This window comes from Kogia breviceps, chromosome 4 (genome assembly GCF_026419965.1).
Source record: "Kogia breviceps isolate mKogBre1 chromosome 4, mKogBre1 haplotype 1, whole genome shotgun sequence".
Taxonomy (NCBI): Eukaryota; Metazoa; Chordata; class Mammalia; order Artiodactyla; family Physeteridae; genus Kogia; species Kogia breviceps.
Genome location: NC_081313.1, coordinates 107401883 through 107417732, shown reverse-complemented (window position 1 = coordinate 107417732; position 15850 = coordinate 107401883). Strand labels below are relative to the sequence as shown.

Sequence of the window (15850 nt, the reverse complement as noted above, 5' to 3'; positions counted from 1 at the left end):
CACTTTGTCATAAATTGCAGCAATACCTTTTTGGATCCACCTCCTAGAGTAATGAAAATAAAAACAAAAATAAGCAAACAGGACTTAATTAAACTTAAAACCTTTTGCACAGCAAAGGAAACGATAAGCAAGAGGAAAAGACAACCCACAGAATGGGAGAAAATGTTTGCAAATGATGCAACCAACAAGGGATTAATCTCCAAAATATACAAACAGTTCACACAACTCAATATGTAAAAACAAACAACCCAATCCAAAAATGGGCCAAAGATCTAAACAGACATTTCTCCAAAGAAGACATACAGATGGTCAAAAGCATATGAAAAGATGCTTAACATCACTAATTATTAGAGAAATGCAAATCAAAACTACAATGAGGTATCACCTCACACCAGTCAGAATGGTGCATCATCAAAAAGCTTACAAACAATAAATGCTGGAGAGGGTGTGAAGAAAAGGGAACCTTTCTACACTGTTGGTGGGAATGTAAATTCGTACAGCCATTACGGAGAACATTATGGAGGTTCCTCATAAAACTAAAAACAGAGCTACCATATGATCCAGCAATCCCACTCCTGGGCATATATCTGGAGAAAACCTTAATTCGAAAAGATACATGCACCCTAAATATTTATTGCAGTACTATTTACAATAGTGAAGCTATGGGAGCCGTGTACATGTCCATGAACAGATGAATGGATAAGGAAGATGCTGGTACATATATACAATGGAATATTACTCATCCATAAAAACAAATAAAATAATTCTATGTGCAGCAACACAGATGGACCTACAGATTATCATACTAAGTGAAGTCAGAGAAAGATAAATATCATATCACTTACATGAGGAATCTAAACAAATGATACAAATGAATTTACTTACAAAACAGAAACAGACTCAGACTTAGAAAACAAACTTATGGTTACCAAAGGGAAAAAAGAGGGTGGGTGTAAATTAGGAGGTTGGGATTAACATATACACACTACTATATAGAAAATAGGAATCAACAAGGACCTACTGTATAGTATAGGGAACTCTACTCAATATTCTGTAATAACCTAAATAGGAAAAGAATCTGAAAAAGAATAGATATATGTGTATGTATAACTGAATCACTTTGCTGTACACCTAAATCTAATAGAACATTGTACATCAAATATACTCCAATATAAAATAAAAATATAAAAATTAAAAAAATAATATAAATACAATGTTTAAATTCTGGGAGAATATTTAGTCCTTTTCCAGCCATATCACATTAGATACCTCTATCTGTGGATGCCATGACTATAAAAGATCATTTTACATGACTTAATTAGTTTGAAATATTAATTTATAAGCAATATGTATTTTGACAACATAATATTTTCTTTCATATATTTAAAAATCATTAACTGGCCTAATTAAAATAGCTGATAGAATTTTTTTCCAGAAGCAGTACTTAAAAGTTTAAAAATACTTTCTCAAGGGCCCAATTAAATAAAATCATAAATGAAAAGAAAGTTACAATTAACACCAGCGAAATACAGAGGATCATAAGAGATTACTATGAATAATTATACATCAATAAATTGGACAACCTATAAGTAATGAATAAATTCCTGGAAATGTGCAATCTCCTGAGTCTGAATCAGGAAGAAATAGAAAGAATGAAAGACCAATTATCAGTAATGAAATTGATTCGGTAATAAAAAAAACTCCCAATAAACAAAAGTCAAGGACCAGACAGCTCCACAGGTGAATCTACCAAACACTTAAAGAAGAGTTAATGTCTATCCTTCTCAAATTATTCCCCAAAATTGAAGAGAAAGGAACACTTTCAAATTCATTCTGTGAGGCCAGAATTGCCTTAATACCAAAACTAGACAGAGACACCAGAAAAAAAGAAAATTACAGGCCAATATCCCTAATGAATATAGATCCAAAACTCCTCAACAAAATATTAGAAAATTAAATTCAACAATACATTAAAAGGATATTACACCATGATTAAGTGAGGTTTATCCCAGAGTTGCAAGGATGGTTCAATATCCACAAATCAATCAATGTGATACATCATGTAAACAAACTGAGGAATAAAAATCATATAATCATCTCAATAGGTGCAGAAAAAGCTTTTTACAAAATTCAACATTCATTTATGATAAAAAAAACTTTCATTGAAGTGGGTATAGAGGGAATATACCTCAATGTAATACAGGCCAGATATGACAAAACCACAGTCAACATCATACTCAATGGTGAATAGATGAAAGCATTTCCTCTAGGATCAGGAACAAGATAAAGATGCCCACTCTCACCACTTTCATTCCACATAGTATTGGAAGTCCTAGCCATAGCAGTCAGACAAGAAAAACAAACAAAACCAAAAGAAACTCTTAGATACAAAGGGGTGACTGCCAGAGGGAGAGGGCGGGGGGTACATGAAATAGGTGAAGGGTATTAAGAGGTAAAAACCTCTAGTAATGAAATTAGCAAGTCAAGGTCCTGTCATATACAGCAAAAGGAATATGGTCAATAACACTGTAATAACTTCATTTGGGAACAGATGGTTACTAGATTTATGGTGGTGACCATTTCATAATGTATGCATATTTCAAAGCACTATGCAGTATATCCCAAACTACATAATATTGCAAGTCAACTTTTTCTATTAAAAATTAAAAAAAATACTTTCTTCATAGATGAGTACACCTGAAGTGAGGCAAAAGAGCATTGTCTTCCATTAAAAGGGGAAGAAGTCCTTTTAGTACATAGAAATTTTTTTAAGAATCCCACAAGATTTCCAAATTATAGAGCAATCATTATATATATACACACACATTGATGTATGCATTTGCACATGCAGTAAACATGAATATGTATACATTTATGTTCATGCATATATGGAATAAATATATTTATTAAATATGTATATATATATGAAATAAAATATACCCAAATCCCCCAATGAGTGTTTGTTTCCTAACATGGACTAACATGCAGAAGTAATTTATAACACCCACTCCCACCAAACATAGAGACAAACAGATTGCTTTTGCTCCTGGGAAGCCCCTGGGAGGGAAGGAAAAAATTCCTACTTGATATGACAAGAGGTGCTTCCCGGGAATTCAAACATGTAACTAGAAACACACTGATGTCTTGGTCATAAGAGAACTCTCAGGGAAGGGCAGCTAAGCTTGGACTTGCATGGATTCTGCGTCTTTAACACAGGTTACCTAAGTAGCTGTGTGCTGGCTTTTCCTCCACAACTTTAATTCTTCTTGCTCCAGCAGGTATCACCAACACTTCTACATAACCTGTAAGAGTCAATAAAACATGAAATACATTATGAGTTTTTTCTAATTCCTCTTTTCTTCATTGACTTGCCCTATTTCTCTTTTGGTTTTGGCTTTTGCTGTGATACTTCAATACCTATGTAAAGAAAAAAAAATTATGTATAAAAGCTGTCATAAGTTCAAGTGGAGAAGTTTCTTGGAAAAACATTGAGAATACGCTATCAAGAGCAAGTAGGTGACTGTAAAGCTCCCTGACAGCTTATGAATTATGAGGTGAGAAAAAAGCACAATGGGACAGCCTGGTTAGAAACAGTGAATCTTGGAACAGAGCAAATAACCTTAAGTTCTGCTCATGGAATTCTTTTAAGTTAGAAAGTTGGGGGGAAGGAGCAAACACAGCTGGAGAGCATACAGATGGTGGATGTCTGGTCCCTGAAGTAGTTAAGTATAGGACAAGAGAGACCAAGTCCTCTCTGGAAGATTAACCAAGGGTTTTGAATCTGGTTGTTACCCTGGAAGGTGTCAGCCAGCTAGGAGCAAGATACAATTAGGTGTTTCTTAGGAAATATTCTTCAGCAGTGGTTAGGAATGTAATGCTTGAAGTGAAATAAGGCGGTAAGATAAAGCTGGATAGAAGAGAAAGTGTGCATTAAAAAGTCAAAATCAAGACTTCATTTGGTGCAGAAAAGACAGCAGATGCCAACTTTTGGCTGAATAGTTATGCTTTAAAATTATATTAAAATAACATTTAATAGTCTTCTCAGTACTTCTATGTAGCTACTTACAGCCCTGATAAAAGCTTAATTTCAAAGCTACGTTAAAAAGGTATTAACAGCTAATCCCAGAGTTGTCTCCTGTTGATCAATAATTCAAATTCCTGAAACTGTTGACAATTATTTGCTGTTTACCAAAAGGTAACAGACACCCCACCTGGTGTCACTGCCTGGGATTAGAGGTCTGTGCTTTTCAAATCAACATTTCCATTAGCAAATACTACTTACTCAATTTAACCATTTTTAGTAACACCAAATCATACAAGCACTTCCACTTTGTTACACGAACACGATATGCAGCAATGAAAATGGAAACAAATGTTTACTCTCTATTGGTATATTGAAGTAAGGTAAGAAGGTCTGTGTACTCAATGAGCTTAAAATTGAATTAGAAAGACAAGGCACAAATATCTCACATAAAAAGGAGTTAAATAAAACTCCAAAATTTATGTTAAAAAGATCATATTCAAAATAATGTTTAATTCCCTGCTGAAGAATGTAAATCAATGTTGTTTAAACTGTTCTCCTTCTCTGATCACATCAATACTCAAAAGTTTTGCTGCTATTTTAACTCATACAAGTGGGATTTTTTCCCTTTTTTTCTTTTAAATGGTTATATACATTACTTATGTTTGAGAAACACTGGCATCAGCAGGAATCACAATGATTCAGAGGAGAGAACATTTCATATAGTCAAGGGAAGCTTCATAAAGAAGCCAATAGATTAAGTGTCTTTGAAGAATGGATAGAATTTGGATATACAGGTGACCCTTGAACAATGCAGGGGTTAAGGGCACTGATCTTCCATGCAGTAAAAAATCTGAGTATAATAAATAGTGAACCCTCTGTATCTGTGGTTCCACATCCGTAGATTCGAACAACTGCAAGTTGTGTGGTATTATAGTATTTACTATTTTTAAAAATCTACATATAAGTGGACCCATGCAATTCAAACCTTTGTTATTCAAGTCAACTACATACAGAAAAAGAATGAGTTCACTGAATGTAAAGAAAAGTAACATAGTAAGTGGTATTTTTAGGACTGCATAAATATAATAATTCTGACAGAATGAGAAGGTGTAAGAATTTAGCTATATTAGGAGAGTTTAAATGCATGCCCAGGACACTGAATTTATCCATTTGAAGCTACTGAACATTCTACAGCAAGGAATGTGGTAGTTAGATACTGGTTTGGAGAGGCTTTATCTGACAGCAGTATGCAAGATGCCCAGCGATATAGTTGTAGATAACAGTGTCAGGAGGCTAATGTAAAAATCCCGGAGTGCTATAGGCTAAGGTAGAAAAACCAGAAGGCATAGAAAAGAAAACAAATTCTGAATTTGAGAACCAATAGAAAGTGGGGAAATAAACATTGAACACAATTCTTCATTATTACTTATGTGCAAATGCAGCCACCATTTATAGTAACATGGAAGTCAAGTGTGGGCAATAATCTGACATTTGGCTTTGCAATTTGTTTTTAACAAAACAGTATAACACACTAGTGAAAATATCCAGTAAGAACTCTGGAACTTCTGGAACTCCAGGGAAAGGTCAGCCTGTTGAAGTACCTTTGTGAAGCAGTAATTTAAGCCACGGGAGTTAACAGAGAAAACTGAGAGAAAGGAGAAGTCAAGGATTCAACCTTGGTGACAGTTATGTTTTTAAAAAAAAATTATTTAATTTATTTATTTTTGGCTGCATTGGGTCTTCATTGCTGCGTGCGGGCTTTCTCTAGTTGCGGGGAGTGGGGGCCACTCTTTGTTGTGGTGTGTGGGCCACTGTGGTGGTTTCTCTTGTTGCAGAGCACAGACTCTAGGCATGCAGGCTCAGCAGTTGTGGCTCACGGGCTCTAGAGCACAGGCTCAGTAGTTGTGGTGCATGGGCTTAGCTGCCACAGCATGTGGGATCTTCCCCGACCAGGGCTCAAACCCATGTCTCCTGCATTGGCAGGCAGATTCTTAACCACTGTGCCACCAGGGAAGCCCTATGGTTTTTAACAGAGAGACTGAAAAATAAAATTAGGAAAGAATACAGAGAAGGAATAATCATGAGAGGTAGAGATCTGGCTATTTTGATGTAGTAGGATCTTATAAATTAGAATATTTGAAAAAGAATTGTTGGGGCAAAAAGTTGTACAGACATCAAAGAGAAAGGTGACCAAGGAAGGTCCATTGGATGTCACAATCAAGAGGTAACTGTTCATCTCTGAGCAAAAAATTTAGTAATGTGTTTGGAGAAGATAAGTTTCAGGATGTTGAAAAAGAAGAGTAGATAGAGAAAAGTAGAGGAGAGGTAGTAACTGTAAATTCCTGTTTGAGTTTAGCAGTAAACCCAGAGGTATGCTGTATTTTAGGACAACAGTTACTATAAGTTTATAGCTATATCTATATGCTATAGATAGTATAGAGCAATATAGAGCAATATATAATATAGAGCAATTCTCTATTATTCAATTGAAAACGCTTGGAGGACAGGTGAGTTAGATTAAGTTTAAAGAAGAAAGAGAGGAAGAAAAATATTAAGCCAAGACATTTGAAGAGGGATAGCCAAAGACTGAGGCTCTAGATACTTTTCAGTAAATAAGCCATTTAGCACAATTGAGAATGCACATTTTTAAAAGAAGTGAATATACGAGTGGCTACTGCTGAGCTCAGAAGTTGAAATAAAGCCTGTGATGTCAAGGTCATAAATTTGATCCTCACGTTGGACAGTTTGCTTTGTACATTGGAAGATCTTATTTCATAACCAGAGATCCCATTCTTAATCAGCCATCTTAAAACACCCAAAGTAATCAAGTAATCATTATCTTCTCAGTAGTATTAATGATAAATGCCACATTTTGAACAACTGCTATGTGCTAGTCACAATTATAGATAATTTATGTAAATTATTTCATTTAGCCATAATGATACCATCCAAGGCAGATATTTAATAGATTGGAAAATAAAGGTAGAGAAAAAAACCTGCCTTTTTCAAGACTTCCTTGTTAGTAATTAGTTGATGCAAGCTTTGAACTCAGATCTGTCTGATTCCAGCTATGGCCTGCTACTACTATTTCACAGGGTAGAATACATGACACTATGACTCTCTTATTGCTGTGGCAAACATACAAATAAAAAGCCCAAGAGCATGTGTTCCTTGTACAGGATTAGTATCATCATCTCTTGTACTAGGAATAACAGATTTTATGCCCACCTTCTTCTAAATGTAGATTGATAACTATATAGTTGCACAAGTGGCCAAATACACAACTTACCTCTAAAAATCCCTTAAAAAATTATCCCCTGGCCAGGCAAGTTACAATGAAAGACATGATAAATGTACTAAGGAAAAAGAATTCTCTTCTTAAGTTGATTTTCTAGCTCCAACAAAAATGATTTAACAAACTCTACATAGAGCACAGGGACTGAAAACACCCACATGTGTCTGCACATGTGTTACTCATACAATATATACAGTGTACATGGCCAACTGGATCAAATAAGGCTACAATTCCTTCAAGAAATTTTAGGAAGTCCATAAACTACAAGGATAAAATTGTCTCAAGAGAAATGAATACCACATTCCTAAAGTCACAAGTAAATGAAGCCCACAATATAATTAAGGACTCATAAAGATTTGTATTTTTTAAAGTCGTAACAATTAATGTTTCATTATTAATTAAATTAAGTTAATTAAATTAAGTTAATGGATCACACACTATACTGGTCATGGGGAATAGGGTATTGAACAACAGTAGCCATGATACTTTTCCTCACTGATCTTTAAGGTCTAGCAGGAAAGGAAAGACCAAAGGGTGTATAATTAGAAAATTACCATACAACTGAACTGTACAGATACAAATATGGTAAGAATCACTAAACTAGTTGGTGATAGGAGGTAGAGGTTGTTCAGGGAACACTTCATTGCAGAAGTGACATCTGAACTGAGATCTAAGTGACATCTAGGAATTAACCAGGCAAAGCTAAGGGGCAGCTAACAGAAAAATATTTTTAAATGCAAGGTGCTGGAGGGAGCATGGTCAGTTTGAGCATCTGTAACAGATCTGGTGGCCTCAGCTTGGAGAAGGAAAGTGACCTTGGTGTGAGATGATGCCAGAAAGACAAGTAGGAACAACACCATACAGGGCCCTATGGTCAAAGTTAAGAATTCTAGTCTCTTCCCTGTAAGCAATGTTAAACTAGCAGAGAGTTGCAAGGAAGACAGATTGTTGTAAGGAAGTAACATTATTAGTCTCTGATATTCCCAATATCGTAGGCATTTTAGACATTTTCCGAATAACATATGCCATTAATATAACTTACAAACTAATAAACAAAAGTAGAAATTAAAGTGCAATAAAAACAAAGGAGATTTGAATTAGGAATCAGAGGGAAAAATGTATCCACCTAACTGCAGTCAGAATGAACCGCATTACTGATTTTTAACTGTTATTTCTGTTATTTCTGTCAATGCTTAGCTTAAAAATTAAGTGTTATTACAACTAAGAAAAAGGTACCAGTGCTGAACGTGCATCAGTATTCTTCAGTGAACTGTTTCCATGCAAATTAAATAACTATGCAGGAATAGTCTTCAAAAACTCTAGTGTCTTTAAATCTCTTCAGTCTTTCAGACTTGATTTGAACTTCTGCACTATAAATACATCTCCCATCACAATCAGGCTGAAAAGCTTATTATAATTGCACTTAGGCAAAAGTATAAGAACCTGTTACAGCTCCATCTGACTATTCTAAATGAGTTCTGACAGATTTTGACTTGTAGGACCTGTCACCTTTTTTCACAGCTTTAGAGGTTGAGATTTAGATCTGCAATTTACCCTGGGCCTTAGTTATTTTTAGGCTTCAAGTTCTTCAAGCTCACTTATCTTTTATTCTGCTGGGGCCTAGTAAAAGGTTATATTCAGCTTTCGAGGGCTGTGTCTAATTTTCTTTTCTGAAGGACTTTTAAAAATGTAGAATGAACTCAGTCTTCTTGATTATTCAAATATAAATGGTTTATTCTTTGTATCAAAACAAATACATATTTTTAGGTCAGGTCTTGGTATTTGAACAAGAAATGTAAAACAGGAAAAAGTTGATGTATGTAATGTAAAAATATGAATGATAACGAAAATATAATCATAAGTACTAAGATAGTTCAAGAGATAGATGTCTAGGTAAGACACTAACATAAACATAGAAATGTTTGCTTCCTCTCCGTAAGCTTGAGGGCTTCAGTATAAAGCATTTTCTGTATATAAAGCTTATTTGCGGGTTATTATATTTCAGTACAGATAATATCACTTTTTTGTTGTGGATTACCTTAAAATTCACACTACATAGATCAATCATCATCAGTTCATCCTCATATCCCCTGAGTATTAGTATTTATAGATGAGGAAAGAGAACAAGAGAGGACATGTTCCCTCTCTTAATATATCTGGAACATCAGCCCACATCTTCTGACTCCCTGTTATAGTTTCCAACATGCTACATTGCTATAGACTCTCTCTTTTAAAAAGTTAATTCCTTTTGAATTTAGTAAAAACATTAGGAAAAAAAAATAAAGAAAATGGAAAGGTGAAAACCTGAAGACTAATACTCTCAATAGTTGCTTCAGGCTGTTACAAATCATTATTCTCTGTTAGACATCAATAATTTGCATTGGAGGATAAGGTCTGTAGAAACCTGATAACATTAGCCAATGCAAATTAGATTATTCCCTTGCTGCTCCAATTTATTAAATGCACAACAAATGACTTCATGTTTTCAGTAATGGGAAATGGGCTTGTTAGAATTTCTGGCTCATATCACAATGTACTGTATGTCATTGCAAAAAATCATTCAATACCCATTACAAAAGTCTTCAACAGAATCAGAACTGTCATTTCTAAATTAAATTCAATATAATCTGTCCCCAGAGATTATTTGGAATGTTAATCTTGAAAAAATAAAAAAATAATCACCTGCTCCTCTGGTGTGATTAAAATCTCCTTTAATGATTTTGCATGATTTTCCATTGCCATTGCATACACCACAATGATCTTCCCTTGCAAGAGACCCTAATAAACCATCACAGCCAACTTTCTGCAACAAGAGAATGACAGTACATCATAAAGTGAGCTTTCCCTTTTTTTCTTTTTTAACCACTTTAGGACAAACCTAGTCTCTACAAACTAGACATATTTATTTGACAAACTAATAAAATGGCATATTCTCTGGTGCAAACTAATACAGCAAGCTCATGTCAAATAATACCATCTGTAAATTGTCCAAAGTAGGGTAGTGATAAAAGTATTTTTCTTATATTAAGAATTAAATGGTATCCTAAAGCAATTTGGAAAACTATTATTGAGACAAATGCAATTTACATAAATCCCAAAGGAAATCACATTTCTATTAAATATAACATGATTAATCTAAGTCATTCTACACAACATAGAACACAGAGGCTTCACCGTATGAATGGATGGTTTCACTCCTAAAGTGGTTGAAGAGCAGACGCTGAGTATTAAATATTAACTTTGTGGAAACCAAATATAAATGTTTACATTCATTACAGTTCACCAATAAACTTCTATCCCCATCTTCTTTGGCATCTAACACATGAGTGAGTAAGAACTGCTCACAATCTATGGTTGCTATAAGAAAACAGTAACAGTGGGATAATTAACTTTTATATGTTCCCAGAAGAATGATGTTAATATGAATCTTCTTAGCTTAAAACATTGACTCTTTTCTAGTGAATAATATTGGTCTCCCTTTGATGTTCAGAAAATATGATATTTTGCAAAGTTGTGCATACTCGAAGTGTATAAGTTAATATGTCTGTACTGTCAGAAATAAATGGTAGAGTTATACCATCACCCCTAATCAAGAAGAAGCTTCAAGACTGACTGACATTACATCCATTTATAACAAGTTATAATTATTTAAATAAATTTTTAAAATATCACATAAAACAGATAAAAAACCAGGGTCTTTTTCTGTGGTTGTGTTGGTGGTGTTGGGTGTGGGAAGGAGCAGGTCATAAAATGCAGCTGCAGGATGAATATCCCAGGAAAGCAAAAGTCACATTAAACCTTCATAATACAGCATCCTTTCCTTTTGTCAAGAGGGTGTGTATCAGTGTCAAGAAGTAGACAAAACAGTGCAATAGTGGAGAACTCTGACCAGTGAATCAAAACTCATTCAGGGAGAAATGAAGAGAATGTTTCTGGATGAAAGAGGTGGCCACCACAGGAAATTCTCAAAATACAACAAAGATATGGCCAGAGTTCACTGATCAGGAGCCATGAAAAGACCTGAGAGTCCGGGGGTTAAAGAAAAAGTCTCTCCTTCATGTACAAATGAGGAGAAAATTTACAGTAGAGTTTAGAGTGATTTTGAAATGATAAAAAGTGCCTTTATTGCTCTATCCCTAGCATCCGACTTGTTTCTCAGCAAACATAATAAACTTGATTAATAGTAGTTAAATGATTGAATAAATTAGTACCTAGTTGTCTCTTAGTTTTTTGTAACCCTTGTAACTGGGATAGTATAAGTTTGTAAAATCTAAAATAAAAGGCAGGGACAGACATAATGCCATAGCTCAATAATCACGTAAGCTTAAAATAAGAATCAAAGAGTTAGTATTGTAACTGGTAGTCTCAAGTATCCACACTTATCGAAATATGCTCACGTAACTCTAAAAGTTGAGGATGAATGACTTGGAAAAGACAATACTGTTTAACTGGTGTCCGGTACCTGAAGTACCACTGGCAGGCTGGAGACTGGCAGGTACCATGATAATACAGAGGATAGTTTTCTCTATCCTTTTCCAGGATAGAAATGCCAGGGAGCCAAATTGGGTCACCAGGAGAAAGCTGTCTATTTTCAATTGCCCTCCTTAGTCCACTCACCAAGTTTAGAATGCTACATTCAACTTCAATGCTGTATGTTTTATGATAAAATAAAACACTCTAGCCAAACCCAGTATACAGAGGGTTGTCAGAAAGAAAAAAGGAAGCATGTTTTTAAATATACTGAAAGATCGAATGAAGCATGTTAGTTAAAAAGCCAGAATCCTGAAGTATTCCAATGCTGTCAGAAGTTACAATTCATTTCACAGAACTGTAATTATAATCATCAGGTTCACATAACACTTATGCAGAATTTTTTGTTGTTGTTGCTGTTACTTTTATGTTTACCTAGCGACTCTATAAAAGCTCTGGCTTACACAATACTGTTAGGTGAAAAGCACAGCAATGTAAGCTATTATATTTGGCATATAAAGTTAGGAAAATAATTTCTTTTGAAAAGTAAATTCGTTTAAGTCATATACTAATCTGACATTTACATAAAATGATGAAATAAAGATAAAAGTTTAAATTGCACAACAGTTTTGAAAACAAAATATGTATAGATAAATAATTGCAATGATTTTTACATAGACAAATGAAAAATTATATTTCAGGCTACTGCCATATTGTTAAAGAAAAAAGGAAATTAATATGTAATTATAAGACTGTCTCTTATACCAATTATATTGCATGATTCTATGTTTTAAGTGTTAGAGCATGATGGCAAAATAAAGAATCTGAGAGCTGCTAAAGCATTTAAGTTTCACTATGTTTCCAAGTTTTTATCCAGAAGTCTACAAACTTCTATTGGACCACAGATTGATCCATCCATAGCTTGTAATTGTTTTCAAATTTGGGAGCATGTGTGCACATGCGTGTGTGTGTATCTGTGGTCAGGTATGCGTTTTTTATAGGAAGAAACCAAAACTTTTATCAAATTCTCAAAGGAGTGTATTGCACAAAAAAGTCAATGACCACTGGCCTGCCTATTTCATTTTACAGATTAATGGACACATACATATTTTAAGTGATTTTCCCAAGAACACAGTTTCCTAGTGGCTGTCGTGGATTCAGTCCTCCTCCACTCATACCTCTTTTCTTACTAAAGGATGTACATATTTTCCTTCCACGCCTCAGAAATTTATCAGCTAATGGCTCTTAGCCTTCAGCCCTGTTCAGAAAATGGCTAGCCTAAAGAAAACTGCCTTTCCCAAGATCACATCCCCCTCATCCCCTGGGATAGCTTGTATCCAAACACTAGTAGATAATGGGGGTTAAAAAGGTCTGGTTTTCTCACCCCAAATGGGGACAAGTTTGAAGAGCCATTCCAGCTCAATGCTCCTCACACGTCAGCTGACGTCTTGTGACTGTACCAAGCCCAACTGCTCCCCGAGCTCAGTCCTGCCTCCTTCCCCCTCTGCATATATGTTGATCAGGAAAACACCTGGCATTAGACTTCCTGCATAATAATCTTCCAGGGGAAGCCCACCTGAGACTGTGGCAGACCTGTAACTAGCAGCTTCAAAGCTTTAACCTTTGATCTTTCCACTACGCTATTCATATTCATTTTAACAGAATGTCTCCTTTCTAATGATAAATAAAGAAGAGCACATAAATGCATATAGTAGATGGAGATTATTTTTAAAAAGAAATAGAAAGGCAAATGAGATACTTAAGTATAATAAAAAATTGAATGTACATTTAGAAATCAGCTGATTCAAGAATGTTGATGATACTTTAAGTGAGTAATAAGACTGATTTTATAGGTTTTTGCCACACGGCTCAGTCTTGGACACAAGACAAGGAGAACTGGAGTGCTTGAGTTTCTGGTACGGAATGCCCAAAGTGTCACAATTTTACACCTGTAATACGTACGTTACAGAATAAAATTTTCAGATTCTTTCAGCTCGTAATGAGTATCATATATTTTCTAGTCTGAACCCTTCATTATACAGATGAAGAAATGGACTTTCAAAGCAGATCAGACTTGTTGAAGATCACAGCTGAGGCAGAGCTTTCCACTGTACTGTGCAGCTGCTCGAAGGTCCCCCAATCCTCCCTCAGCATATACACTCTCCCTTTTGGAATGTCTTACCTGACACCTGCCATTTGCACAGATATCTAATCCCTGATATCCGCAAGAAGTTCCATCCAAAACTTTTTCTGACAGAAGAATAGGCTGTTCTTTTCCAACAGGAGAGCAAAACAAGGCACATGGTTTTTCTACATACAGAGTAGATAAAAATAAATGAACAAAATTTGTTCCATACATATTTTTTTTTCCATACATATTTTTATCTCAAGCTTTATTCTTCAGAACAGTTACGAGTAAAAAATATAATCTGATGTTAACTGAGTAATGCACTACTAGAATATATAATACTAGATGGTTATTATGAGTAGTAAATGAGATGATACCTGAGCAAAAATAGGTATCCAATGAATATTAACCTCCTTAAGAATTATGTCTTCAAATTATTTTTTAAATGTACCATTTTTTTAACATCTTTATTTGAGTATAACTGTTTTACAATTGTGTGTTAGTTTCTCCTTTACAACAAAGTGAATCAGTTATACATATACATATATTCCCATATCTCTTCCTCTTGTGTCACCCTCCCTCCCACCTTCCCTATCCCACCCCCCTAGGTGGTCACAAAACACAGAGGTGATCTCCCTGTGCTATGCGGCAGCTTCCCACTAGCTATCTAATTTACATTTGGTAGTGTGTATATGTCCCTGATACTCTCACTTTGTCACAGCTTACCCTTCCCCCTCCCCATATCCTCAAGTCCATGCTCTAGTAGGTCTGTGTTTTATTCCCGTCCTACCACTAATCTCTTCATGACATTTTTTTTTTCTTAGATTCCATATATATGTGTTAGCATACGGTATTTGTTTTGCTCCTTCTGACTTACTTCACTCTGTATGACAAACTCCAGGTCTATCCACCTCATTACAAATAACTCAGTTTCATTTCTTTTTATGGCTGAGTAATATTCCATTGTATATATGTGCCACATCTTCTTTATCCATTCATCTGTTGATGGACACTTTTCTGGCACTAAACCTCTACCACACACAAACCAAGCATTCTTCGTGAAAAATATTTTGCATACTCCCATTTTTTGCTCATATCTTTTGGCATGAACTCATTTTAATTTTAAGAACATATCAGATTTCTGCCTATTTAAGATTTACTTTATTCATGAAGCCTTGCTTGATGTCTCACTTCTAAATTCCAATACACTAATTTTAAATCCTATGCATTTGGCATTTTCTAACTGAAAAATTACTAAAGGGAGAAAGAAGAACTTCTAAGATGAACAATTCCTATAAGATTTTCCATTGCGAGGATGTTTAGCAATGCAATACAATCCCATGAGAACATCCACTGGAATGCACAGTTGCTGAAGTGCTAGCTGGGACTCACCCTCTTCATTGCTTACTCAGAAAGCATGTCGGGATGTATGATGTTTAGGGTGAGAACTACTGTTCTAGGTAAAGAATTCTTGAATGGCTGGCAGTCACCTTCAGTGCTTCCTTAAACAATAAGGTAGGAGGGTTAGAGTTAAAACACTTGCCTATTAGGCTCAGTCAAAAAGTGGCAAAACATTTTTAAAGTGCTGTTTCTATTTCTAAGCATCCTGCAGAGGAGCTGTAGTACTTGGTAACACCAGTAGTAGGATTATCCAAATCAGAAACTTCAGAGCAATTTCCAGGCTACATTACTACTCTATTGGCTTGACACCAGTCAGGCCCTTAACTGTTTATTAAGATCATACAAATAGAATGGAAAATAGTTTACAGTCTCTGACACTGATCTTAGCTTATGTCTTCAGTAAAGTTCCACGTATGCTGATGGGATTCTATAAATACCAAATAACAGCCAGAGGCATGGAACAGGGTATCACTTGGCAAAGAGAAGACAGACAGTTAAGTGAGCCTTCAGAATTGAACATTTCAAACAGTTT

At 35.1% G+C, this 15850-nt stretch overlaps 1 protein-coding gene across 1 annotated transcript in view; it reads right to left on the bottom strand.

The window, feature by feature from the left end:
* The window catches only part of ADAMTS19 (ADAM metallopeptidase with thrombospondin type 1 motif 19), a 274741-nt gene that overhangs the window by 75386 nt on the left and 183505 nt on the right, over positions 1 to 15850 (bottom strand). The window contains exons 14-16 of the mRNA XM_059061851.2: positions 13972 to 14099; positions 10002 to 10122; positions 3222 to 3302 (exon numbers count right to left, since the gene is read on the bottom strand). Of these exons, the coding sequence (XP_058917834.1) occupies positions 3222 to 3302; positions 10002 to 10122; positions 13972 to 14099 (330 nt within the window). The remainder of the gene's footprint in view (positions 1 to 3221; positions 3303 to 10001; positions 10123 to 13971; positions 14100 to 15850) is intronic.